This window comes from Mercenaria mercenaria, chromosome 4, assembly GCF_021730395.1.
Source record: "Mercenaria mercenaria strain notata chromosome 4, MADL_Memer_1, whole genome shotgun sequence".
Lineage (NCBI taxonomy): Eukaryota > Metazoa > Mollusca > Bivalvia > Venerida > Veneridae > Mercenaria > Mercenaria mercenaria.
In genome coordinates this window covers 8,914,394-8,942,350 of record NC_069364.1, presented here as the reverse complement: position 1 = coordinate 8,942,350, position 27,957 = coordinate 8,914,394, and the positions used below count along the sequence as shown (strand labels likewise).

General features: G+C 36.0%; 1 protein-coding gene across 1 annotated transcript in view; it reads left to right on the top strand.

Annotated features, from left to right (window-relative positions):
- Positions 1–298: 298 nt before the first annotated feature.
- LOC128556118 (uncharacterized) overlaps positions 299–27,957 on the top strand; it is a 34,905-nt gene continuing 7,246 nt past the window's right edge. Inside the window, exons 1-2 of the mRNA XM_053540038.1 lie at positions 299–404; positions 20,053–20,699. Of these exons, the coding sequence (XP_053396013.1) occupies positions 20,072–20,699 (628 nt within the window). The 5' untranslated portion in view covers positions 299–404; positions 20,053–20,071. The remainder of the gene's footprint in view (positions 405–20,052; positions 20,700–27,957) is intronic.

The window sequence follows — 27,957 nt, the reverse complement described above, 5'->3', positions numbered from 1 at the left end:
TGACATGCTCATTAATATATTTTAATAAATATTATACTGGGCTTCCATTACGCGAGCAGTAATGTATCGGACGTCATGCGGCAATTTGACGTCATAATTGACGTCTTAATGCTCCCGCGTGTCAACCGTTGTTTATCGCAGAATATACAGAGCTTGATTTTCTTCTTTGTTTAACTGGAAATCAATTCGAGCCATGTTAGAATAGAGAAATATATCAACCTCACTTTTGCCAGACGAATTTAACAAGAGGCTACGCTCCTGTTATTGTGGTTTTCGTTTTCTATTTTCGGAAAATGCAGGTAGTTTCGCTTTTGATTCTGTTAAAACGGTTAACCTTTAAGTAAAATAAGTGTTGGATTATTCACAAGAAAGGAGCAAATTTCACATGTATGGTTTATAGCAAGGTACAGTTAATTCTTTTGGGTATAATGTTGATCATATTTCAGACATTAGGTTATTTCTATCCAGCTTTTTTAAAGCGTTCATTGATTGACCTAGATTTGAATGTGCACTAACATTATTTATAGTAGATATAGTCTACAATATTTTAAACCGTTTCTTGTACTGAACTTATAGGTCTATGTAAATAAGTTGTGTTTATCGTCACACCAACTGGATTTTAAGTCGTAATTAGATCGACATTCCAGCTTTTCATGATGGAAGAAGAATTCTCCGAACATTAAAGGTGTGTAGAACCGCCGACCTTCCGTATGCCACCTACAACCCAAGCGAGGTTAGGAACTAGGCTATAATCTACACAGTTTACTTTAAAATATACTTAAAAGGGGTCTCACGGCTGAGGGTTCGTAACCACACCCTATTACCTGATGCCCCCGCCGAGTGATGTGTCTCTTCCCATTAAGATATATTCTGGTGCATATAAATGATCGCCGTTTTTGCGAAAAATGAAGCAGAGTTCAATTTTTTATACTGGGCTTTTATTGAAAATGATGCAAAATTTGTATTCAACGGCCAAATTGATAACAATAAACTTTGAACATTTTTATCTCACACGTCAAACAATCAACTATCTTGGGATAATCTTGACAAATTTCAAGTCTGCCCAAACTTCTAGACCGACGCACCTGTCCTCCGATGTGACCCGGGTAGGCCACGTACGATAAGCTTTACATTTAAGGTATTGGACCCGTAATAGAGTACCTCCTTTTTGAAGAGTATTCAGTTCCTAATATAAACCTACTGTGACTGCTATTTTCGCGGGGTGGGGGGGGGGGGGGGGGGGGGGCGTAGGTTCAAGCCCCACTGAGAGCAATTTTTTTCCCATATTTTCCTTTTTTCTGGTAAGTTTTTACTTCTTTCAAGACCTGTTATGGATGTTTTGTACAAAAGTGTAAAATTTTCATTTTATAACCAGTTTCTTGCTGTTCAAAGTGAATTTACTTCTGAATCAGTAAAAGTTCTCTATTTTGCCTTCATTCTTTAGATTACATATTGTGAAAGAAATGCAGGTAGGTTTTACCTCTGCCCCAAGGTTACTTTTAAATGACGTGAGCAAAATTTAAAACAGACCCACAGGATTCGACCTTAATTTTTCAATGTTGGAGTTAGAATGCTGTCTCATTAAATCTGTTTACTTGAGGCACCCTAGAAAAAATGATGTTTACATTAGTATTTTGTGTTTTATAATTGTTTAACAATAGTCTGTTGTTTCTTTTATTTATAAACAAAATTAATGCTGTAATGCATTTTTGCAAACGTTTTAATAGTAGCCATCACACTGAAATTGCCTCTACTTGAGCTTGAGGAAATACCATACATCATACAAAATTTACAAAAAACGGCACGGTAAAAGTTGTTTAAAATCTGCAACACAGTGCGAAATATGGTCAACTTTAAGAATATATCAAGCAAATGCAAGTTTTTAAACATTACTATTAGGGGTCCAATACCTTAAATACAACCATAAATAGCTTTTGTGTAACTTTGTAACGTAATGTTCTGGATGTAATTAGAGTGGGAGAATTTATAAAATTAGTCATATTGTTTAATAGCATTATCGACATGTTAAGCTGGTCTTCATTTATAGCGCCTACCATTATAAAGTTTTGCTTTAATTCTAAAGCATTTTTAAACATCTATGCAGTTAGTCCCAACATTGACCGTGTGATGATTTGGTCTATGAATTGCTTGTTTTTTATCTTTAATTTTTACCCAAAGTGATCCAGGAAGTATATTTTCTAAATTAATCAGTCTTGTAGGTCTTAAAAAGCGGATATATAAATTAGTAAACAATCTCTATCTATCAATATAATAATGTCAACCCCTCTCTCGAGTGTTACAGAAAAGGGGATGCACGTCGACTTGTTAGTGTGATTATAAGAAAGAACAAGCAATAAAACATAAAATAAAAAACCCAGAATGACATGTATTATCCTTCTGAACATGTAATCAAAACCCGGTAGTTGTATTTTATTCTTTCATAAAGTCAAATTTATTTCTTATACTACGAATATTTGGTGAAGTATAGATAAACAGTTTTCATGACTAATCATTATTTTGATTTTTAAAATTTGTATAGGCCCTAATAAAGAGTTAATGGTGAACTGTGAAAAAAGCTGACAATCAGTAAATCATAAATTGAATATTGAAAGTTACTCTTCTTACTGACTTTGCGAGTTTAAACAGTTTACATGCACTAGAATAGAAAAATTAGAATATCCGTAAGAGAAATGTCAACTTTACTGTGTATCTCAAATGAACAAGGGCCAATTGCTAACCATTATAAAATGATCCCACTGACTCCCGCCACGATATTACATTATTCCCATATTTATCTATTTATCTAAGTCTCATCTATGCACAATTACAAATAAAATTTCATAAAACACATGTTACATACATAGAGAAAATAAATTAATAGCAAACATATACATGACGACCAAGCACGGGGTCGACAAGGAAAACAACACAATCGACAGAAGATTGCGGCGACAAAACAAAACAAAAGCGGCAGTGTGTATCAAAAACAAAACTAAGGTACTTATATTGCGAAATATGATAGAATGATTTCCTAAGGGTTAGATACCAATGATATCGGGGAAAGTATTATAAATTTCTCTTCTTACATTAACAGACCGGGAAATATAGGACTGCATACATGAAACTATAGCGGTTGACAGAAAAGAATGTTAAACTATCTCTGTTAGAAATTAAAAGGACTCACACTATTCGCATACACTTTTCTATGAAACTACTCTTGTGATATTACACATATCCCTTAAATCAATATATTTTTAGACCACAAAATATGAGTACACACATAAAACTATTATAACTATGCACAGTTGTTGACATGTTCTTTAATTAGTTCTTTAAATAAAACAATGCAACTCAAAGTATTTATACACATCTAATAATGTAACGTCTCCTAACAGAATAAAAATGCCGGTGTAATGAAGTATTTCGACCCCCATAGAATAATGACCCCCGGTCATTATTCTATAGAAAAAGTGACCCCCCGGTCATAGTATTATGACCTCCAGATCATAGTACTATGACTCCCCCACGTGAAGTAAACTGAACCTCACGAAGAATATTGACTCCCATAAAAAAACGACCCCCGGTCAGTTGGTCAAATTTAGTGATAACTCATGTATCTAAGGCCTAATTGCTGCATTTTATGCCCCCACTCGGGGGAGGGGGCATATAGGTTTGCCCTTGTCCGTCCGTCCGTCCGTCCTTCCGTTTGTTCATTAGCCCCAGATACCATCACTTGACACAGAAATCAGAGCATTCCGCAACGGGAAAAGGGATTCTATTTCTAGACGCTGTATCTTGGTGTATACATTTTTTTCAGAAAAATAACAATTCACAATACGTTTACAAAACACACCAGTGTCAATAATCCCTGCAAACTTCGGTATGAAGTAATTCTTCAGAAGAAAACTGCACAAGAATCTGCTAGCATAGAACTTAGTATTAATAGAAGTTGCAATACTTAGCAGTGGCAGTAAAGTACGGTAGCGGCAACAATAGAAAGTAGTAGTAGTAGTAGTAGTAGTAGTAGTAGTAGTAGTAGTAGTAGTGGCAGTGGTAGTGGCAGTTGCAGTAGCAGCAGCAGCAGCAGCAGCAGCAGAGGAATAAGTGTCAGCAACAACAGCAGCAGGAGAAGAAGAGGTAGATGTACAAGACGTATTAGTGGAAGCAGGTATAGTAGTATCAGTAGTAGCAGTTGTTGTAGTAGTAGTATTAGAAGTAGTAGTAGTAGTAGAAGAAGAAGAAGAAGTACATGTAGTAATAGCAATAGAAGTAGCGGCACCAGTAGTAGTAGTACAATCAAAATGTTATCTATTGGCAATGGAGGGTATTAGAGTTGTAGATCTAGTAAAAGTGTCCGTTAGGTTTGGTGGGGATCACTTTTTAATAGATATTATCGTCGAAAGTATTTTTAGGAGCCGGTGTTTTACACGGAAAGAGTAACTTTTTTAAATAGAATAATGTCCGGGAATCGATATTGTATGAGAGTTCGAATGTATATTAATTTCGGCAGTGAGTATTTTACATGGAAGGAGTCACTTTTTCTATAGAATAATAACCGGGGTCGTTACTCTATGAGATTCGAAGGGAGTCATCTTTAGGGAGTCAGTATTTTACTTGGAGGTGTCAGTTTTTCTATAGAATAATGACGGGGGGTCGTTATTCTATAGAGTTTTCAAAGGGAGTCAGTTTTTTATAAGGGAAGTCAATATTTTACAGGAAAGGAGTCACATTTTCTATAGAATAATGACCGGGGGGTCGTTATTCTATGGGGGTCGAAATACTTCATTACACCGGCATTTTCGTATTATATGCATTTACCACATTCAGTCATTCAAGCGAAGAAATTAGATAATCGATACTTTGGTTTAAATTAAAAGACCTGCTCCAGTCCTACCTTTTATTATAAACCCTAAATTGTCACTGAAAAAGCATGAAAATCCTGACTATGAACAGTGACGCCTGTCAAAATAGAGTGTATTATATAAAATACCTGTGGTTTTGCGTGCTAAGGTGTGGCGCGTGGCCGTTAACTGTTACCATGCAGGTATTGTAATCATGGGTTGCATACACACAATAGAATTTGAATAGCTGCGGAGCAGGGCTTTAAGTACTACCCGCACCGTTTAAATTCAAATCAAGTGGAAACATTGCGTTGACATAAAGTCTTCTATATGTAATATCTAATTTTATGAAGAAAAAAATAACATTCAGGTAATCTTGTGGTAATTTTAAGAAAGCACCACGTTGCCTGGCCTGTTACAAATTTTTCGTTCTAGTGATAGGCATGTATTAAATGTAATCTTGCATTTGTCAGCCTGAGGCTGAAGTCGTGCAAACTGATCGTTTGTTCAAACACTATTTTAACATTAACTTTAGGAAAAAAGAAAAATAATCGGATGCCTACTCATCGAAGATAAGAACGACATGTTTACTAATAATAGTTTGGGAAACCAGACATCTAAATATATGTAACTACATGTATATATAGGTGAATGTTACTATTCATAGATTGGATATCTAGAAATCTAAAAATACATAACTATAAATAACTGATGTCAGTAATGTAAATAAACAAAGAAAAGTTACACTGTGTATTGTCTGGCACTCTGTTTCCGTAAATTAATTTTCGGTGTCCGAACTTTAATAATATACATTTGTTAATTTTAAAACATCAACATTTCTCATGTGCAGATATAGCTGTGGGGAATCAGCGTTTTTAAGCTGTGGGGAATCAGCGTTTAGCTACTAATCTCGGGGTTGTGGGTTCGAGTCCAGTGTCTGACTACATCATTTATTTTATTTAACCGTAAATTTAAGAGAAGGAAAAGTGGCCATACTTATCATGATTTATTTATCGTTAATTTATTGAACGAAATAGTCTACTGTTAAACATTCTTCTACGTACATGTCAGTAAACCGTTGTACAAAATGTCTAAAATCTTCAGGACCGGACAAGTGTTCGTTCATTCAACAGACAATTGAAGGAACTGTTTTCAGTGTACGAGAAAAAAGATATCTTTCTTAGAATAATGTGTAAAAATGATATCGATATATTGATAAAAAATTGGTCTGAACGAACTGAAATCGAACCCATGGTAACGCGCATAAAAGTCGGAGAGGTTACCACTACGCCAGTCATCATAAAATATGAAACACAACGTTATCACCTAAATAATCGTGATATGTGTAACATAAGACTGTGATCATATCATCATTATGTGTCATCATCATGTATGTATGTATGAAACATAACGTCATCATCATATGTGAAACATATATTTATGACCAACACTTTCATCTATTTCTGTACCATATGTCTGTAATGCAATACCATCTTATTCCAACTTGTTTCAAAGCTAACCATGCATACTATATGTATACTACTGCTACTACTACTACAGCTGCTGCTACTATTACTGCTACTGCTACTACTGCTGATGCTACTATTACTGCCGTTGCTACTAATACTGCTACTTCTACTTCTACTATTGCTGATGCTACTACTTCTGCTACTGCTACTACTGCTGCTACTACTACTTCTGCTACTACTGATGCTACTACTAATACTGCTGCTGCTACTACTACTGATACTACAGCTCCTGCTCCTGCTAGTAATGCTGCTACTGCTACTACTACTGCTACTACTACTGCTGCTAATGCTGCTGCTACTACTGCTCTTACTATTGTTGCTTTGCTCCTACAACTCCTATTCTGCTACTACTTCTGCTGCTGCTGCTGCTGCTAGCACTACTATTACGACAACGACGACGACGATGATGATGATGATCACAAAAATGTTTTATACAGAATATGTAAGCTATATACGTTAAGACGACAGACCTTTCTGAAAAGTATATACAGCTTACGTAAGCTGTATTCGTTGCATGCTCACTGATACAGCTCATCGTCAGCTGTATGCGCTGTCAACTTTCGAATGTAGCTCATGCGTGAGCTATATACGGCGCAAGCTCTATACCGCGTAACAAAGCACGTTACCATGGGCACTGAATTCAGTTAAGACCATTTTATTTGTAATTTAGTGTATTTGTAACTACATCGATATTACATAATTTAATGAAACGTTTAACAACAGTTTCTGGAATTGTCCGTTGAATGAATACTTGTCCGGTCCTGAAGGTTTTAGAACGGTTTACTGACATATACGTGGAAGTATGTTGATGTAGAGTATTTCGTTGATAATTGATGAGAAGTGTTATCATTTTTCCTTCTGTTAATTTTACAGATAAAATTTATATGACAAAAAAAAAAAACGATTTGGTCAGACAGAAGATTTGAACATACAATCCTGAAATTGGTAGAGGAACGCTTTGTCCGCACAACTATATCTGCACGTGAAACATGATGGTATATTCTATTGTTTTTTCAAGAACGCTTTGTCCGCACAACTATATCTGCACATGAAACGTGATGGTATATTTTATTGGTTTTTCAAGAACGCTTTGTCCGCACAACTACATGTATATCTGCACATGAAACATGATGGTATATTTTATTGGTTTTTCAAGAACGCTTTATCCCCACAACTGTATCTGCACATGAAACATGATGGTATATTTTATTGGTTTTTCAAGAACGCTTTATCCCCACAACTGTATCTGCACATGAAACATGATGCTATATCTTATTGGTTTTTCAATAGTTATATCTTAGTTTAGGTTCGGACACCGAAAAAAATAATTTACGGAAACATACGGAATATTTACGAGTTCCAGGTCAATACTTACGGACACTACTTTCAGTTTGAAAATGTGTACGTAGCTGTTGTATCGTGTATTGTGCTAGTACATTTTTTCCTGGTCTACACAGTATATGTCAAAATCTAATTCATTGAATTGTAAGACTGTGACAGGAAAGGCCGTACCGGCGACAGTAACCATCAGAACAAATCAACACCCTTTACAATATTTAAAAATTTATTTACAAAAGATGATTATAAAAAATGAATAGAAATGAAAAAAAAAACTGATTATAAGAAAGAAAAAAAAAAAGAAAGTTCAGTATCTCTAGATACAAAAGTTCTTTTAGTCATTCTATCTGACGTGACACAGGTCTTTAATGTAATTTTTGAACTTTAAGTAGCACAAAAAAAACAAAATTTCTAAATTCAGAATACAGTCCCTTTAAACCGTGATACGTTGATTCCGTGTTGGCTCCCTATGGTGGTAGGTGTTTGGGCATCCCTGAGCTGATTCTGAGGATAACAAAAATCATGTCTTTGGGGTTTACGGCACAACCATGGGACGTTAGCTCTGCGCTGGGAATATCACATCCAGCGAGTGAAGACAAGTGAACCTCGGGCATTGTACTTCCGGGTTATGACATCACCAGGAAAAATCGTCTGGCGGAAGAAGCTAAATATAAAAACATATGGTAAGCACCATAGCAAAAAAAATAAGTCAGGGCATAAAACTGCCCCTTTTGGGTACACCATCCCCTCCGTAGGCCCCCATAAAAAATACGTGCTACTTATAAAAAACATATTTGCTACTAAGTTCAAACGTCACATGTTTAAAAATACGCCCACTTATTACTTCCATTATTACAAAGATTACTTACTTAAAAGACTAAAGTTAAAGCAGAAATGATATGAAAAGTATATGAGGAAACATTATAGATACGGACTTGTAAACTGCAGCTATTATTTACAACTACAAACTAACAAAGTCAATGAAAAATCAAACGTTATATGATAGTTGGCAATCCATAAAATTTATCTAATGCCGTACACTAAACGGACATTGTTTGTGTATGCAATAGACTGTCACAAAATTTTTATATTACAATAATATATTACAACATGGCACTGACTTGCCATATAGATTTATACATAACCATACAATGCAGTAATGGCGTTCCATAATTAACAAAATGTTTGACATAAGTTTTTGAAACAAAGTACTTTTTAAATATCATGTTACAAATTTTTCAGTACAAATTTTACATCTTATTTAATAAAAACATTTTAGATTCCTCTTTCCAATAATTTACAAAAGTCGGGAAAAATTTAATAAATCATCCTGACATACCGAAACTAGCTAAAATCACATGCCGAAAAGTAATGTTACAGAATTCTGTAGAATGAACAAAAATTTCCCAAAATTAAAATCGTAATGCAAAAATCATACAAAAATCTAACAAATAAATTTTTACTCGATCGAGCATAAATTTCTAGCAAGAAAATAATTCAGACATAGATTCGTCTATAATGTAAGGTGGTGTGCGCAAGGCATATCTAGTCAGTCTATTTAAAGGATAATGTCCCGCCAAATATTAAATTTCATAGGATTCACGGCTAAGCCTTTGGACTCTTACTATTTCTATTTTCACGGGATTCACGATATAGCCGGGGAATTGATACTTTGGCGCGAATTTAAATTGAAATTTGAGGCCCATTATAGTGGTTTTGGGGATAAAAACATAAATACTGAAGTTTTATAAAATATCAACTTTCTTATTACGGGAATAGAATTTAAATGAAATTTACATGGAAATTTAAGTTATGAAATACAGAAAAAACACGAGAGGTATTTAAATGCGTGAAATCTGACATTTACCTCAATAACTCAAAAATTTACAAAGATGATGCAATACCTGCATTTACACTACATATAAAAAAGGGCCCCGTATGTCAATTTGTGACACACGTCCCCCCTTAAAAAGAAAATTTTATAATTTCTTAATTGAAAGCAAAATGACATACTGAAAATAGCAAACACAAAAAGAAAAACACACACTGTCACATCTGTACACAATATAATATAGCCACTGTCTACACTACTCAAATAATCTGCCCCTCATTTTCTTACCGGGAAATTGGCTCTAATACTGATCCTATATGGCTGTAATGCCAATGCCCTCTCATAGCCTGGAATTTGCTAAGTTTCGCTTTATTCAAATAAGTGAGCGGCTGATGATCTGTCTCTAATACAAAGTCTTTACCGAACAATACCGGTGAAACTTAGCTACGGGCCCATACTATCGCTAAACACTCCTTCTCTATCACTGAGTACTTTTGTCCCTAGGTAGAAATTTTTCTACTAGCATACGCTACAGGTAATTTCTCTCCATCACTTTCCTGAAGCAATACTGAGCCTAAAACTAAATCTAAAGCATCTACTCTCAATATAAAAGTCTGATTTAAAATCTGGCAACTTCAAAATAGGCGGACCCATTAAGCTAGCCTTCAAAGTCTTGAAAGCCTTTCTTGACTTTCACCCCACTCTACAAGATTTGGCTGACCCTTTTTTCGTCAAATCTGTGAGCGGAACTGCAATGGCGGAAAAATTTTTGGATAAACTTTCTGTAAAATCCAACTACAACCTAAGAATGAACGTATTGCCTTTTGGTTTTCGGTCTTTCGGCATCCTGTATAGCCTGTACCTTATTTGGAACTGGTTCAAGGGTCTGAACAATCTCCTATCATGTGCCCTTAAAACATTCTAACTTCTGAAAACCTATAAAACCTTAGTCGGTTTTGCTGTTAACTTAGCCTCTCTTAGTCTGGTTAACAACTCAGTAAGGGCTACTACATGTTCTGGCATGTGATTGTATACACCAGGATATCATCAATGAAGCTATCTGAGTGCCCTAGGTCCTTCAAAACCTTCCGCATCAGTCTACAAAACGTTGCTGGTGCGTTAACTAATCCAAAGGGCATCTTACGGAAAACTGGAACAAACCTTTCGGGGTTTCAAAAGCAGTCATGGGTTTTGCCTTTTCAGACAAAGGAACCTCCCAGAAAACCCTTTGCTCAAGTCTAGTTTAGAAAAATATCTATACTTAGATAGTTTTGAAAACATTTCCTCCTTGTTGGCATAGGTTTCCCAGCATCGAAAACCGTCAGTTTTTTGGGGACCTGACGAAAATCTTACAAAACCTTATACTGTTATCTTTTTTCCTTATGAGGACAATAGGGGAGGAAAATGGAGGCTTTGATGGTTCGATCACTCCCAACTCCAAATTTTATCTACTTCCTCTTTCACACGGGGCTGTGAATGAAAAGGAATGGGATAACCTTTACTCTTATCGATCTGTAGTTGACAACTGAATCATGTTCAACTAAGTTAGTATTTCCAGGAATATCTGTCAGTACATCTGAGAAATTTTCTAACAAGTCTACTACTTCCTGCTTACTTCTACTGGTAACTCCGGATTTATCTCTACATCTTTGTAGTTTCTGTACCTGCTTTATAGGACACAAAACTATATCCTTTTTACTCTACTCGAAACTCATCACTACTTTCATTTGGATCTAATCTATCATAATCTCTCTGATCTCCTCTACAATAGCTGCCCCAACCTTACTTTATATACCTTATCTGGTATAGACTTACTATCATCCTTCCTTTCACAGTACTGTTTGAGCATGTTTGCATGAAACGTTTTCAACTTTCCGTTACATCTATCCTGTAATCTAGTCTATTTATCCCTCTACTACTACGTAAGGACCCTTCCAATGTAAAAACAATTTATTATGTTTCGTAGGTAACTATACAAGTACCTTACTACCTGCCTTAAACCGCCAAATCTCTAGCCTTCCTATTGTAATACTTCTTGTATCTAGCACTACTTTTTGCTAACTGTTGCTGAGCTATCTTACACGTATCTCCAACTTGTCTTGCAAATCCATAACATACTGGTAAGTGGTTTAACCTCATCATTCTCCGTCTTACCACCCCATAACTCTCTTAGCACGTTATCGGTCCACGGATTGTTCTACCATAAGTAACTCAAAGGGAGAAAATCCAAACTTTCTTGCGGAACTTCACGGTAAGCAAACAACATAGATTCAAATTACCTATCCCAATCTCTAGGTCTCTCACTACACATACGTTTTCAACATTTGCTTCAAACTAGTTAAACTTCTTACTAAAACCGTCACATAGGGTGTACGGTGTTGTGTTAACTCCCTTAAATGACAAAAAACCTACTAACTTCTGCCAAAAGGGTTTCTGACGTAAACTGCGATCCACAATCGGTAAGCATTTCCTCTGGCACTCCTAATCTACTGTATATCTACTAATGCCTCTGCTACTCTCCCCAGTTTCAATATAGGTGTGCTATACTTTGGATATCTAGTAGCATAATCTACCATAGTCAAAATGTACCTGTTTTTCCTATCAGTCATAGGTTCGATCGGACCAACGATATCGACGGCACTCTCTTAAACGGAGTATCAATCAAAGGCATTTTTCCTAACGGAAACTTTACTTACTCTAACCTTAGCTATAGTACGTTGAAAAATACTACATGACTGACAGTACCTCCTAACCTCTGCCATTACTCTGGCCAGTAAAATTCGCTAATACCCTGTCACTGTTTTCCTTATACCCAAATGGCCTGACAGTAACGAATCATGTGCAACTTTCATCACAGTTTCTCTAAGACTTTAGGTTCAATCAACTGTCTACTTTTGTCCTAATTCTGGGCGGTTATTACTCTCTATATAAAAATCTATTCCTAATCTCAAACTAACTGAACCTTTACCTCTACACTGCTTAATCGTAAACCCTTTCCCCAGCCTTCTTTCTACACAAATCTAAAGTGCTATCATTCTGTTTCTTTTCTAAGAATTCCCCTCTAGTACATCTAAAATCTGAGACGGAACTTAAGCTTTACTTGCTTCTTAAACTTTGGCTTGCGCCCCCAGTTTCTACTGTGACGCTAAACTATTAAACTGAGGTTCTACAGCTCCCTTACTTACCAATTATAACATCATTGGTAGGATTATCTACAAACCAACGCCTCTACTGTACCCTTGAAATACGGACAATCAATATCTATTCTAGCTACATCTAGCTTATGTTCACTCCCATCTATGTACTTACATCTACGGGTTTTCTCTAAAAACTGATTGCTTCTACTAAGTCCCGTTTTACTATCACACATGTACAACCCGTATCCCGCATAGCGATTACATCCTACCATTACAAGTACGGGTTTTGTAGGACATGTACTTACACTAAGCATACCTAACTCCTTTACTTTACTTAGTTCTATAATACTATTTCCACTCTCTGACCTACTTGACTTACTCCTATCTCTATCTCTATTTCTTCCTCTTTCCCCCTACTCCTAGATCGGTCACGGCCTCTAACCTCTATTTCTACTTTCCTTACTATTTCTATTCTCCCCTTTACTACTTTCCTGTTCCCGCTCTACTTCTAACTCTGCTGCTGCATTAGCACTGTTACCGCCGTACTTTCCACTCCTACAGTAATATGAACTATGCCCTATTCGACCACACTTATAACACTTCAGTACACCAAAGGGGTTTAAAACCCCTTTCCTCTATTAGGGAACATTGCTACTACCTCTATTACTAGTGCCTACATTACGACTACTAGGATACTGTCTCTGAGGTATTTCAAATTTGGTTTATAGCTCCGGTCCTTATTGGTTCGATTCACGACTTTCTTGGGACCTCCACGAGTCTTTGCAAACAAATCTGCATCTTCTGCTACATCCTTAGCTTTAACTAACCTCTTACTATCAAATTCTGGTATAGTTTCTATTACATACATCTAAAAATTGGTCCCTATAAAATCTAACAATCCTTCGTACGTTTTATTACCTTACTCAATCTAAGCCAACCATCTAATATTTACTTATTCTGGCTAGAAAACATCACAAGGTCTCATTATCCGAGGCCTCTCAGTTCTAAACTTTTTCTTATAGCCATCGTCAGTGAGTTCGAAATGACGTAGCAAAGCGGCTTTCATTTATCATAATCCTTCCTATCTTCCAACGGAAGCTATCAAAAACCTCTTGCCGTTTTCCCTTTAGAAGGAACGGGAAGTTAAGGGGACCTATCTCTTTATCCCAATCCTGCGCAACAGCGTACGTTTCGTACACATTCAAGACGCATCCATGGAATCAATTTTTCATCAAAGGGAGGCATCTTAACCTTTACCTTTTTCTTACTCATCTTTTCTAAGTCTGTCTTAAACATATGCTCTGTTTCTAATTTTCTACTTTCTGCTTCCTCCTTTCTGTTTTTAACTTTCTAGCTAACATTAACTTATCCTTTCCATTTCTAACTTATCCTGTTCTAACTTACGTTCATATTCTATCTTTTCCTTCTGCACCCAGCCCTCTAACTCTAACCTTACTCTCTTGCTTCTAATCTTTCCTTCTCTGCTTCTAAAATACTTTGTTTTTCATATTCTATCTTTTCCTTCTGTAACTAGCTTCTAATTCTAATCTTTCCTTCTCTGCTTCTAAATACTTTGTCGTTCATATTCTATCTTTTCTTTCTGGGAACCTGCTTAACTTAATTTTTTCCCTATCTCTTTCTCTCTCTGCTTCTAACCTATCTTTCTCTGCTTCTAAATTACTATGTCTTTCCTCACGTTCCTAGCCTGCTCTTCCTTAACAAAGTTACGTAATCCTCTCCTTCATAACTAACTCTTTTCCTACCTTCGTTAGCTTCTTTCCCCTAGTCATGATTACACTACGTTAACACTATATAACACTACAGTACAACAGCTACTATAACAACCCGAGACCTAGTTAAACAACGTGAGGGAATACTAGACCCACACTAGTTTTTCACTAAGGCTATACAGTTACCACTGAAGCCAAAACAAAGTATATACCCTACGTATTTTTACTCACAAAACGTCCTCACTAAATTTAAAACATAGTTTCGGGAACAGTACTATGTGTCAATCAAGGTTGCATAGGCACACAATCAACAAAGTTACGTGACAGTAGCTGTAACAATACCTTAGCTTTAATCAAATATCAATCAAATGTAACTGGTGTTAACACTTTAGTGTAACAAATAAAACAATATAAATCAAAGTGTTTATCCTAAGATAAAGTATAGGTATAAAAACAACTGTGTAGCCACTAAACTTAAAAATAGGTAAAAGTATATGCAAGTAAACAATCTTGCTAACACACACAAAAAAAAATACTGTATCTGGTATGTATACAGTACACTAATACAAAAAAGGATCACTGGGAGAAGTAGGGCGACGCACAATTAAGAGTGAGTAGGATAACTCTCCCTTTTCAAGGGCGATCACTCTCAGCACAGATATATGGTGGCTTAATATAGGAGTGACACAAAATAAACCCAAAAGAAAAATAAAAGGAAGAACTCACCCAGAAACAAGTGTCGTATGCAACTGTCTATCAGTCTGTGACCACTAAAGCTGGTTAGCTGAAGCAATGGATCTGTCTTGTCTTGTCTGAGGTAAGACGTCACTCTGAAAAAAGAATAAAACTATTATATGTGTACCAATAGAACAAAACAAGGGAATCTTTACAAATTATTGCTGCAGTTAAATGGTGTTAATAATGTTCGAATAGCTACTGTGTCTGGTCGACCAAACCCACTTCTGACACCATTGTGACAGGAAGGCCGTTCCGGCGACAGTAACCATCAGAACAAATCAACACCCTTTAAATATTTACAAATTTATTTTACAAAAGATGATTATTAACAATGAAAAGATATGAAAAAAAAAAACGATTAAGAAAGAAAAAAAAGAAAGTTCAGTATCTCTAGGATACAAAGTTCTTATGGGCCATTCTAATCTGACGTGACACAGGTCTTTAATGTAATTGTGAACTTTAAGTAGCACAAACAAAACAGATTTCTAAATTCAGAATACAGTCCCCTTTTAAACCGTGAATACGTTGATTCCCTGTTGGCTCCCTATGGTGGTAGGTGATTGCATCCCTGAGCTGACTTCAGAGGATAACAAAAATCATCGTCTTTGCGGTTTACGGCACAACCATGGGACGTAAGCTCTGCGCTGGGAATATCACATCAGGCGAGTGAAGACAAGTGAACCTCGGGCATTGTACTTCCGGGTTATGACTCACCAGGAAAAATCGTTGGCGGAAGAAGCTAAAATATATAACATATGGTAAAGCACCCTAGCAAAACAATTTAAATCGGGCATAAAACTGCTCCTTTGGGTACACCATACCTCCGTAGGCTCCATAAATAATACGTGCTACTTATACAAAACATATGTGCTACTAAGTTCAAACGTCACATGATTAAAATACGTCACTTATTACTTCCATTATTACAAAGATTACTTACTTAAAAGACTAAAGTTAAAGCATGAAATGATATGAAAAGTATATGAGGAAACATTATAGATACGGACTTGATAAACTGCAGCTATTATTTACAACTACAAACTAACAAAAGTCAATGTAAATCAAACGTTATATGATAGTTGGCATCCATATAATATCTAATGCCGTACACTAAACGGGACATTGTATGTGTATGCAATAGACTGTCACACAATTTCATATTACAATAATATATTACAAACATGGCACTAGACTTGCCATATAGGATTTTATACATTTAAACCATACAATGCAGTAATGGCGTTTCCCTAATTAACAAAATGTTTGACATAAGTTTTTGAAAAAAGTACTTTATAAATATCCTGTTACAAATTTCAGTACAAATTTTACATCTTATATAAATGAAACATTTTAGATTTCCCCTTTCCAAATAATTTACAAAAGTCTGAAAAATTTAATAAATCATCCCGACATACCGAAACTGCTAAAATCACATGCCGAAAAGTAAATGTTACAGAATTCTGTAGATGAACAAAATTTACCAAATAAAAATCGTAATGCAAAAAACATACAAAAAACTAACAAATAAATTTCTTACCTCGATCGAGCATAAATTTTTAGCAAGAAAATAATTCAGACATAGATTCGTCTATAAGTCGTAAAGGGGGTGTGCGCAAAGGGATATCTAGTCCAGTCTATTTAAAGGATAATGTCCCGCCAAATATTAAATTTCATAGGATTCACGGCTAAGCCGTGGACTCTTACTATTTCTATTTTCCGGGATTCACGATATAGCCGGGGAATCTGACTACTTTGGCGCGAATTTAAATTGACAATTTGAGGCCCATTATAGTGGTTTTGGGGATAAAAACATAAATTACTGAAGTTTATAAAATATCAACTTTCTTATTACTGAACAGAATTTAATGAAATTTACATGGAAATTTAAGTTATGAAATACAGAAAAAACACGAGAGGTATTTCATGCGTGAAATCTGACATTTACCTCAATAACTCAAAAATTTACAAAAAGATGATGCAATACCTGCATTTACACTACATATAAAATAAGGCCCGTATGTCAATTTGTGACAAAGACAATGACCTATTTTGTAAGGGTAATCCTAATCTGAACTGTGCAGAGCTGAGCTAAGTTGAACTAAGCTCACGTCACCTCACAAAGTTGAAAAAAGTGTTTAAATGAAGTGAACTGATGCAAAGAAACCACAAGAAGGCCTTCCTTTTCTACCACAGCACGTTTTTATTTATCAGTATCTTAAACGTTTCAAAATTTCAAAATGAATATAGCGTGAAGAAGTAATGGCCCGTGGAACGATATTATAAAATACGTACGCACCTACAAGACCGGGATTTTTTACTCTAATCTATTTATTTAGATCTATTTGAGTCACCTCTACGCATAGTTACATAAACACATGAATAATGTCTTAAGTTTCTCATAGCCATTCTTTAATACTTAAAAAACTTCTTTTTACAATATCCGTATAATGCATGAAACGCTGAAATATAGACTGTAGCTGCTAACCACAACACAGTATGCTTAAGAGTATATGAAAGCACGGAACATTAAAATACAAAAAAAATGTACAGACAAGGAAGAGTAGTTGCAATATCTAAGGTTAGATAAAATAGCCATTCTCAAGGACTGGGTATCACGTGGCAGTCTGGAGTGCAAGCCTTAAGTATTTTCAATGGATTTCTATAATAAGTTCATAATTATGTGATGTATAACATTTATCATTGGCTATTTTAATACACTTTCTAAAATGTTTACTTTATTTGAATAAAGAGAAAAGGAAAGTAGAATTCCGATTTCTGAAGTGAATGTAACGTCGAGAAGTTGGCACTGACATTGAAGATCGAAAATCAAAATTAAATTTCTAGCGAGCTTTAAGATCGAAATTTAACATCAAATATCAATTTCATGCTAGATTTGAACTTCTAGCCAGCTCGGAGATTGAAATTCATCATTGAATTTCGAGCTGGGGTTGAATTTCAAAAAGTTGAATTTCGAGCTTGGGTTGCATTTCGAGCTTCGAAATTCAGATTTTTTTCAAAAAGTTGAACTTCGAACTGGGGGTGAATATCGTTCTTGCTCGAAGATCGAAATTCAGATTTTTTTTCAAAAAGTTTCAGTTTTCGAGCTGGGGTTGAATTTCAGGGTAGCCCGATGATTGAAATTCAGCCGTTTTCGCAAAGTTGAATTTCGAGCTGAGTTGAATTTTGAGCCAGCTCGAAGATCGAAATTCAGATTTTTTCAAAAAATTGAGTTTCGAGCTCGGGTTGAATTTCGAACCAGCTCGATGATCGAAATTTTAAATTTTTCAAAAAGTTAAAGTTGAATTTCGAGCTTGACTTGAATTGCGAGCCAGCTGGAAGATCGAAATTCAGATTTTTTTTAAAAGTTGAATTTCAAGCTGGCCAGCTCGAAGATCGAAGTTCACATTTCCAAAAAGTTGAATTTCGAGCCAGCTCGAAGATCGATTTTGATTCAGATTTTGAAAAAGTGGAATTTCAATACTTTCTGTGCGACTTTTTCAAATCACATTGCCTAATTTGATTTTGCAATATTTTCCACATGTTATTAAATATGATTATCTAATACCGTGTTCACACTAGCCGAACGGTTTTATTTTTATTAGGCACTAATTGGCTATAATTGGTATCTGACATTCAAAACCCATCAAAATATAATCCAGTTTGCGTCCACACTAGGCAAAGAAATGTGGTTTAAATATATACATGCAATGTTGGAAGTTAACAGATATCTTGCAATAAGCAAAAAAGGTTACAAAGAATTGAAGCTAACAGAAACAAGAAGGGGTCATCAATATTAAACTTCTGTGTTCATCTAAGAATTTCTGTTCATTCCATCTATTGTCCATTTTGAGCGTCAGCATGACTCCATATCGCAATTTAATGTTTTTGTTTCAACAACAGTCCAATTAATTTTGCCAGCCACAGCATCAATTGTTTGATACAAAAGAGAAACACATGGTATTATTCCTCCAAAACGTAAGATCTGTGGATTTGGGATTGTAAAACCAGTTATAACCCACATTTGTGTTCACATTTGTAAAATAATGTAGCATTACTTTTTAATGTAGTATTAAAACCACCTCCTGAGGTAGTTTTAATGCTACATTACAGAAACCACTTGACCTTTACAAAATTCACGTTTTACACCACATATAGTGAGGACGCAAACTAGTTTAAAAAATAAACCCAAGTTAATGTAGGATTAAAAACGTAGTCTGAACACGGTATAAAGGCGTTTAAATTTCCAAAAGAAATGCTGATTATTAGAATGATATTGTAAAAGTTGTAAGAGCTGTGTTCAAGATATCATACTGGTATGTATGGGCTCATCGCTAATAGGAAATTTGTACTTGTCTGTTAAGTTTTAGTTTTATCAAGGTACAATCATTTAAATAATAAATGACTGACTTGGAATAGCCGAAATGAAACTCTTTTTCTGTTTTACATTTTTTCCGAGAAAAGAAAATCAAGGACTGATAGATCTTATTTCTACTTTGTCGAGCGATCAGGTTGATATATACAAGGCGATCGAGAAGCTTAAGGGACGAATTTGTTTAATGTATTCAAACACGTTTGCTTTGAGATATGATACGTCAATATGTAGATTATGAATACAGGATATAACTTTTCAGGTAATAGTAACGGTAATGTACATGTGGTTTAGTTATACATTGTCGATATATGCGCATGAGTAAATATACCTGTATTATATAGTCTTGTTTAAACGTAATTTAATTGATAAACAATATTTGTCAGAAGCATGATTTAATATATTTAAACGCAACGAAGATGCTATGTGCCTGCAGAATAATTTAAAGAGGCGTACAGTCGATTCGGAATGTTTAAATATATTGCTATATATTATTTCTAAGTTTTAAAATTTCTTTTATATATATATTTAAATTCCAGATTTACAACTCCAAGAACCATGATTAAGCTTGAAAACGAGCACTACATCAGGTTTATACTGCTGCTTATTAAAGGGGGCACTGAGGTCCTGAGGAAAACCTTTACTAAAGGACTGAAGAAACAGAATGTTAGCCTTAATGAATTTCTTCAGACAAACAAGGCTGATATTTGTAACTCAAAACAGATATCAAAGCTGCAGCGGGATATCTTGTATCCACCACCGCCACACTATTCGGACATTTCCAAATGGGATATCTCATTGTTATCGTATATTGCTCTAAACTTCCTGAGTAATGAGTTATCCGGGACAGAGACGCTAGCTCTAAAGAAAATAAGGGACATGAGGAACGATATTCACGGACATTCCAATGATGCTGCGATTGAAACGCGAAAGTTTACATGTATATGGAGCGAACTGTCTTTGGTGATTACAACTTTGAGTTATACGATGTCCGATGAAGAAAGGCAAGGGCTGATAGATCTTATTTCTACATTGTCGAGCGATCAGCTTGATATATACAAGGCGATCGAGGAGCTCAAGTTACTTGAACGCAGGGACGAATTTTTTGAATGTATTCAAACAAGTCTGGAAAATCTACAACGATCTCAATCTGAGCTAGCTTCAGCTGTCGATAGTTGTCACAAAGGTAATAATGTAATACATATGAGCCGCGCCATGAGAAAACCAACATAGTGGGTTTGCGACCAGCATGGATCCAGACCAGCCTGCGCATCCGCGCAGTCTGGTCAGGATCCATGCTGTTCGCTTTTAAAGCCTATTGGAATTGGAGAGACTGTTAGCGAACAGCATGGATCCTGACCAGACTGCGCGGATGCGCAGGCTGGTCTGGATCCATGCTGGTCGCAAAGCCACTATGTTGGTTTTCTCATGGCACGGCTCATATTTTTTTTTTTTTTGCGAATAGGTTAATCATATTTAGTGGCATGATAACGTTGTATTTTACTCAAGAACAAGAACAACTCACCTCCAAAATAACTTTATTGCTTGTTCAAGTATTTTTTTCATGAAACAGATCCATGACTTATTTCAATGATTTTACCCAGTCAGTTTAAAGAATTACTAAAGGGCTGCATTATCGAATGAATGTTTGCAATGATACTAAGCCAATATATGTCTTTTGTGAAGTCGCGAAAACAAGTGAAAACATTAAAATCAAGAACATGACCAAAAAGCATCGTTTTGTGTTTGATACCACTTTGAAGGATTAGCATAACCTGGCGTTCATACGTTGCACGTCGCCAGAGAAAGAACGCATGCCAATACAATTTGGGTGATATCATTTAAGGAGTTTATTTTTTCGTTGAGTAATCCGTCTGAATATTCCTTTAAAGGGAATAATATGTTTAACACTCTTAGTTCAAATGGGTAGATTTCACTACAAAGGTGTTTAGATAAAAGTTGACATACCACAAATGGACTTTTAAGAGAAAAGGAAAAGGTACCTGTGATGGTTTTTTTAGCTCACCAGAGGACGAAGTGCTCAAGGTGAGCTATTGAGTCCGGTTATTGTCCGGCGTCCGTCGTCGTGCGTCCGTCCGTCATGCGTCCGTCGTGCACCGTCCGTCAACATTTGCATTGTTAACACTCTAGAGGCCACATTTGTGACCCAATCTTTATGAAACTTGCACAGAATGTTTATCTTGATGATCTTTAGGCCAACATTGAAACTAGGTTATGTGGAGTCAAAAACTAGGTCAGTATGCCAGATCAAAGGAAAATCTTGTTAACACACTAGAGTCCACACTAAGTTTGAAACTCATGAGAGTTGGTCAGAATGTTTGTATTGGTGCCCTCTAGATCAGGTTTGAATATGGGTTATGTGGGGTCAAAAACTAGGTCATCTGGGCAAATCAAAGAAAAGACTTGTTAACTCTCTAGAGGCCACAGTTTTGACCCAGTCTTTATGAAACTTAGTGAGAATGTTTGTCTTGATGATCTCATTTTTGAAAATTTATCATGTGGGGCCAAAAACTAGGTCAGTAGGCTAGATCACAGGAAAATCTTGTTAACACGCTAGAGTCCACAGTTTAAGATTGAAACTAATGAGAATTGGTCAGAATGTTTGTCTTGATGACCTCTAGGTCAAGTTCGCACCTGATTTATGTCGGGTCAGATACTAGGTCACCCGGTCAAATCAAATGGAAAGTTTGTTAACATTCTAGAAGCCACAGTTGTAACCTAATCTTCATGAAACTTGGTCAGAATATTTGTATAGATGATCTCTAGGTCAAGTTTGAAACTGGGTCATGTGGGGTCAAAAACTAGGTCAGTAGGCCAGATCAAAAGAAAATCTTGTTAACACTCAAGAGTCCACGGTTTAAGTTTGAAACTCATGAGAACTGGTCAGCCTGGGTAAAAGTTTAAATCTGGGTCATGTATGGTCAAAAACCATGTTACCTGGTCAAATCAAAGAAAAAACACTCTAGAGGCCAAATTTGTGACACAATCTTTATTAACCTTGTTCAGATTATTTGTCTTGATGATCTCTAAGTCAAGTTTGAAACCGAGTCTTCAGTCTAGTAGGCCAGATCAACTCTGGTGAGCGATGTAGGGGCCATCATGGTCCTCTTGTTTTAAATAGACATAGTTTCATATGTTATATTAATGTTGTTTAAGGTAATAGGTATTACAGGTAACACCGCAGATGAATTAAAACATTTGAATCTAGAATCTACGTAATGAATAGTACATCGTTTATATCAAATCCAATTTTCCTACTGAGGAATGTCTACACGACCGTCAGATAAAGATGTGCGATCACTTTGTCAGAATTTACCGCCTTTGTTACATTTCTTGGTGACTTATCATTTCCATATTCCACGAAAGACCGGGTGCGTGTTCGTGATTTCTTACTTTATAACTTAAAACACGAACTTGTGAATTACAAAATCATGAATTTCACGCTTTCACACTTCACGATTTCATTATTTCTTTTCGTAAAATGTATGACATCATGAACTACGGAAGCTTATCAGGGCCTCCACTTATCTAAAAGTTTCGCGTCAAGTCAACTTGTGTCTTTTCGTTTTGAACAAAAACATCTGATGAAGGCGTGATAATTAATACATTATACGTAAATGTTTTTAATCATTACGCATACTTTTTTATCGAATTGCGTGAAATATTTGTCAATGCGATTAACTTCTACACGTCTAACTAGATCTTTCAGCGAAGTCGTCAAGAAACATAACAAGAAGATAAATGTATTTGGTATTTCAACATAATTTACTCGACTTGTTACATCTTTTTCTCGAGAACTTTTACTTTAAGCGATATAATTATGCATGTCACGTGATATTTAAACACGTCAGGTTCAAAAATTGCCTATATTGGTCTTGTCTGCACAGTGATGGTTTCATTATGTCTACGCCAGAAATATTCTAGGGAGACATATTGTTTTCCCCGAGTTGTCTGTCTGTCCGTCTGTCTGTCCCGACGTGCCCACATGTAAATTTGGGGTTAGCGTTTCTGTTGAATTGGACATTCTGAGGTTGTGGTCATTCTGGGCTTAAATTGGTATTGTGGGGTTAAAAATTAGTATTGTGGGGTTAAAAGGATCAAAGGAAGATAATAGGTAATATAAGGGATTACCCCACAAATCCTGTAAGTTCGTCCGTCTGTCCTTCACAAATCGTGTCCGGGCTGTTTTGTTTAAACCCCTTAAAGGATTTTCAAATTACTTGGCACAAATAGTCACTGTAACAAATCATGGAGGCTGGGGGAGACATGTGTTTTTGTTACAAAAACCCTTCTTGTTTGTGAGTTGATTTTAACTAAACTTGCACATAACTTTTACCACCAAAAGATCTTGGTTCCTTTCTTGAACCAGGCATATCCCATGATTGACTCGAGAGTTATATCCCCTAAAAGGGCAAAACTTGTCTAAATTGTGTCTTGTCTGCACAGAATTATTGTTTCATTTATGATTTTATTTTTCAGCTATATTTCAATATGAACATGTGAAATTTCATAATAAACACAACAACACTCCACCCTCTTCCACCCCACCCCCACATCACAACCCCCTCCCCACACTGAGGTGACCTGCCCCCCCCCCCCCCCCCCCTTAAAAAATCTATTGTTCAGCTATATTTTCAATATAAACATGTGAAAATGTGAAAATTTCAAAACAACAGTTCCCCGCATCCCGACACCCTGCACCCCCTCCACCAGGGTGACATCCCTCCCCCAGTTATTCTTTTTATTTTCCAGCTCTATTTCAGTATGAACATGTGAAATTTCAAAAGAGCACTTCCACCGCCCCCGCCCTCTCTCCCTCCTCCCTCCCATTCAGTTATATATGATTGTCCTTTTTAGCTCGACTAAATATATCAAACACTATCAAAGCTTTGATACTAGCTAGATCAATGTAATTTTGTATGTGAATAGAGGGCAATATTGAAATTATGAACAACACTTTGTTAAAATTCATGTTGCTATGGCAACAGAAATAGTCAAAATATAGTTTTCCCATATGGATCCTTTGATGACTAAAAATTATAGTGGCTAGGTTAATGTAATTTGGTATGTTAATACATGGAAATATGGAGATTACTATAGGTTTACTCTCCATCTGTCTGTCTGTCTGTCCATCCGTCTCACAATGTTTATCTCGAAAATCACGATGTATATTTTTTTCAATTAAATATTTATCGAAAATAGAAAAACATCGAGCATATTGAGAAAAGTTAAGTCGAAAAGTGAAAAACATCGAGCATATCGAGAAAAGTGAAGTCGAAAAGGGAAAAACATCGAGCATATCGCGAAAGGTTAAGTTGCATTACCTCTATACTTTTAATCTTTGTCAATAAATTTTATTGACATGTGTAAAAAATCTTATCTAGGCGAGTAAAGACAAGTTGACTTAGCACAAAACATCTCACCAACTGTAGGCCCTAATAAGCTTCCGTAATGAACTTTGCGATTCGATTTCAGACTTACGGAAGCGTAGAAGGGTCTCCATTTGATGATATATTTCGCGAAAGTTGACTTATTTTTATTCACTTTGATCAGATATTTTAGCACAAGTCAATTAATTTAATTCACAAATATACAAATCTTATAAACATTGCACCTAGACTTTTCTTAATATGCTTGATGTTTTTGTCGAATCGATTTGCTATCTTTTCGTCTTATGAAATCATTCAGTCTTTTTGACAAATGTTTGTGGAAAAGACAAATGCATTTTGCCATTCGATATGAAACATTTCGAAAAGTAAGATGTTTAGCAACAATTCGTCTAAAACGTGACGCCAACCCTGAGTCATTAAACACTAGCTACCTCAAATGTGCCCAATTTCACTGTCCAGCATCAAGAATTATCAAGAGCGCTGTCTAGTCTGACAGGTCTTTTAAATATTATTTTAATCATAATAACCAGGTCACAGTGTTTTCAAGACTGGTCTACTGAACATAGAGAATTCAGGCTCTAGAGTGTAGATTTCCATGCTTCCGATTTTTGACTGAATCTTTGGCCTATAATTTAGTGTAAGTGACCTTGACCCAAGGTACAAAAAATGCACGAAAATACATTGTTCTCTTTGAAGACTGCACATTTAGCAGGTTTGGTATGCTTTAAGCCTATCTCATATTTGTGAGAAAACAAGTTTTAGTTACGGTGACAGTATTATTGACCCCGGTGACTAGAATGCGTGGCCTCACTCAACAAAAGCTTGATATGTACAAACTTTGGATGCAACATCCATATGTAAAGAAATGCCCTTTATAGTAAACATTATACAAGTACTTATGGCAATTTTCTTGTACAATGCCGCATTTCAAAATGGCAGTTAAAATCATTGCCACGTATTATTGAAAAACTCCTGACACTGTCTTATATATGGTTCCAGGTGGGTAGAAAGACAACAAAACACTGTATAAGAACTATATGTATTAAGTACAAGGGACATAAACTCGTCTTCATCTGACTGAAACTAGCATGATCGCATTTTCTTACCACAGTTAACATTTCTACTATGTTTTATTAAAACAGTCTGAGCCACTCCAGACGGACAGAAATTGGAATAAACCACTATTATTTGTATTATATGTAGATGTACTAAGAGCGATAAACATTGTCTTTCTCAGACAATCTGCCTGAAACTTTCAAGATGGCTTGTCCTTGAAGCAATATACCCCAGTCACACAAACGGCGCGGATAGCTACGTCTAGCCATGGATAGAAACGTAGTAATCCGTATCGATCCGTATCTGAGTCGTACTTTAAAGAAGTAATCCGTATTAATCCGTACCAATCCGTATGGCTCATGTACGGATCGATACGGATTACTACGTTTCTATCCGTGGCCAGACATAGCAATCCGCGACGTATGTGTGACTGGGGTATCAACAATTTCTATCATATGTTATTTTAATAAATCCAATATATGTCTCAGATAAGGCTCCAACCGGACTGAAAGACGGACGACGGACGGACGAACCACGCAATTTATCCATGCCCTGTGGTGAGGATAAAAAAATCAGTTGTAAGGTGGAAGCTCTTAATATTGAACGTGTGACTTATTCCGAAAGATGATCGATTAAATGTTAAAAGTGTTTTTCTTTGCAACAAGCTTCAGTCGAGATGTTAGAAATAATCTCTTCAACGCGAGTATTTTTAGGCGAGAAATGCCAATATCTACGGAAGCTTATTAGGGCCTACAGTTGGTGAGATGTTTTGTGCTAAGTCGACTTGTCTTTACTCGCCTAGATAAGATGTTTTACACATGTCAATAAAATTTATTGACAAAGATTAAAAGTATAGAGGTAATGCAACTTAACCTTTCGCGATATGCTCGATGTTTTTCCCTTTTCGACTTCACTTTTCTCGATATGCTCGATGTTTTTCACTTTTCGACTTAACTTTTCTCAATATGCTCGATGTTTTTCTATTTTCGACAAATATTTAATTGAAAAAAAAAACATACATCGTGATTTTCGAGATAAACATTGTGAGACGGATGGAATGACAGACAGATGGAGAGTAAACCTATAGTAATCTCCATATTTCCATGTATTCACATACCAAATTACATTAACCTAGCCACTATAATTTTTTGTCATCAAAGGATCCATATGGGAAAACTATATTTTGACTATTTCTGTTGCCATAGCAACATGAATTTTAACAAAGTGTTGTTCGTAATTTCAATATTGCCCTCTATTCACATACAAAATTACATTGATCTAGCTAGTATCAAAGCTTTGATAGTGTTTGATATATTCAGTCGAGCTAAAACGGACAATCATATATAACTGAATGGGAGGGAGGAGGGGAGGGGGGGGGGGCGTGTGGAAGTGCTCTTTTGAAATTTCACATGTTCATACTGAAATAGAGCTGGAAAATAAAAATAATAACTGGGGGAGGGATGTCACCCTGGTGGAGGGGATGCAGGGTGTCGGGATGCGGGGAACTGTTGTTTTTAAATTTCACATTTTCACATGTTTATATTGAAAATATAGCTGAACAATAGATTTTTTAAGGGGGGGGGGGGTGGGGGGGCAGGTCACCTCAGTGTGGGGAGGGGGTTGTGATGTGGGGGTGGGGTGGAAGAGGTGGAGTGTTGTTGTGTTATTATGAAATTTCACATGTTCATATTGAAAATATAGCTGAAAAATAAAATCATAAATGAAACAATAATTCTGTGCAGACAAGACCACAATTTAGACAAGTTTTTGCCCTTTTAGGGGATATAACTCTCGAGTCAATCATGGATATGCCTGGTTCAAGAAAGGAACCAAGATCTTTTGGTGGTAAAAGTTATGTGCAAGTTTAGTTAAAATCAACTCACAAACAAGAAGGGTTTTTGTAACAAAAACACATGTTTCCCCCCAGCCTCCATGATTTGTTACAGTGACTATTTGTGCCAAGTAATTTGAAAATCC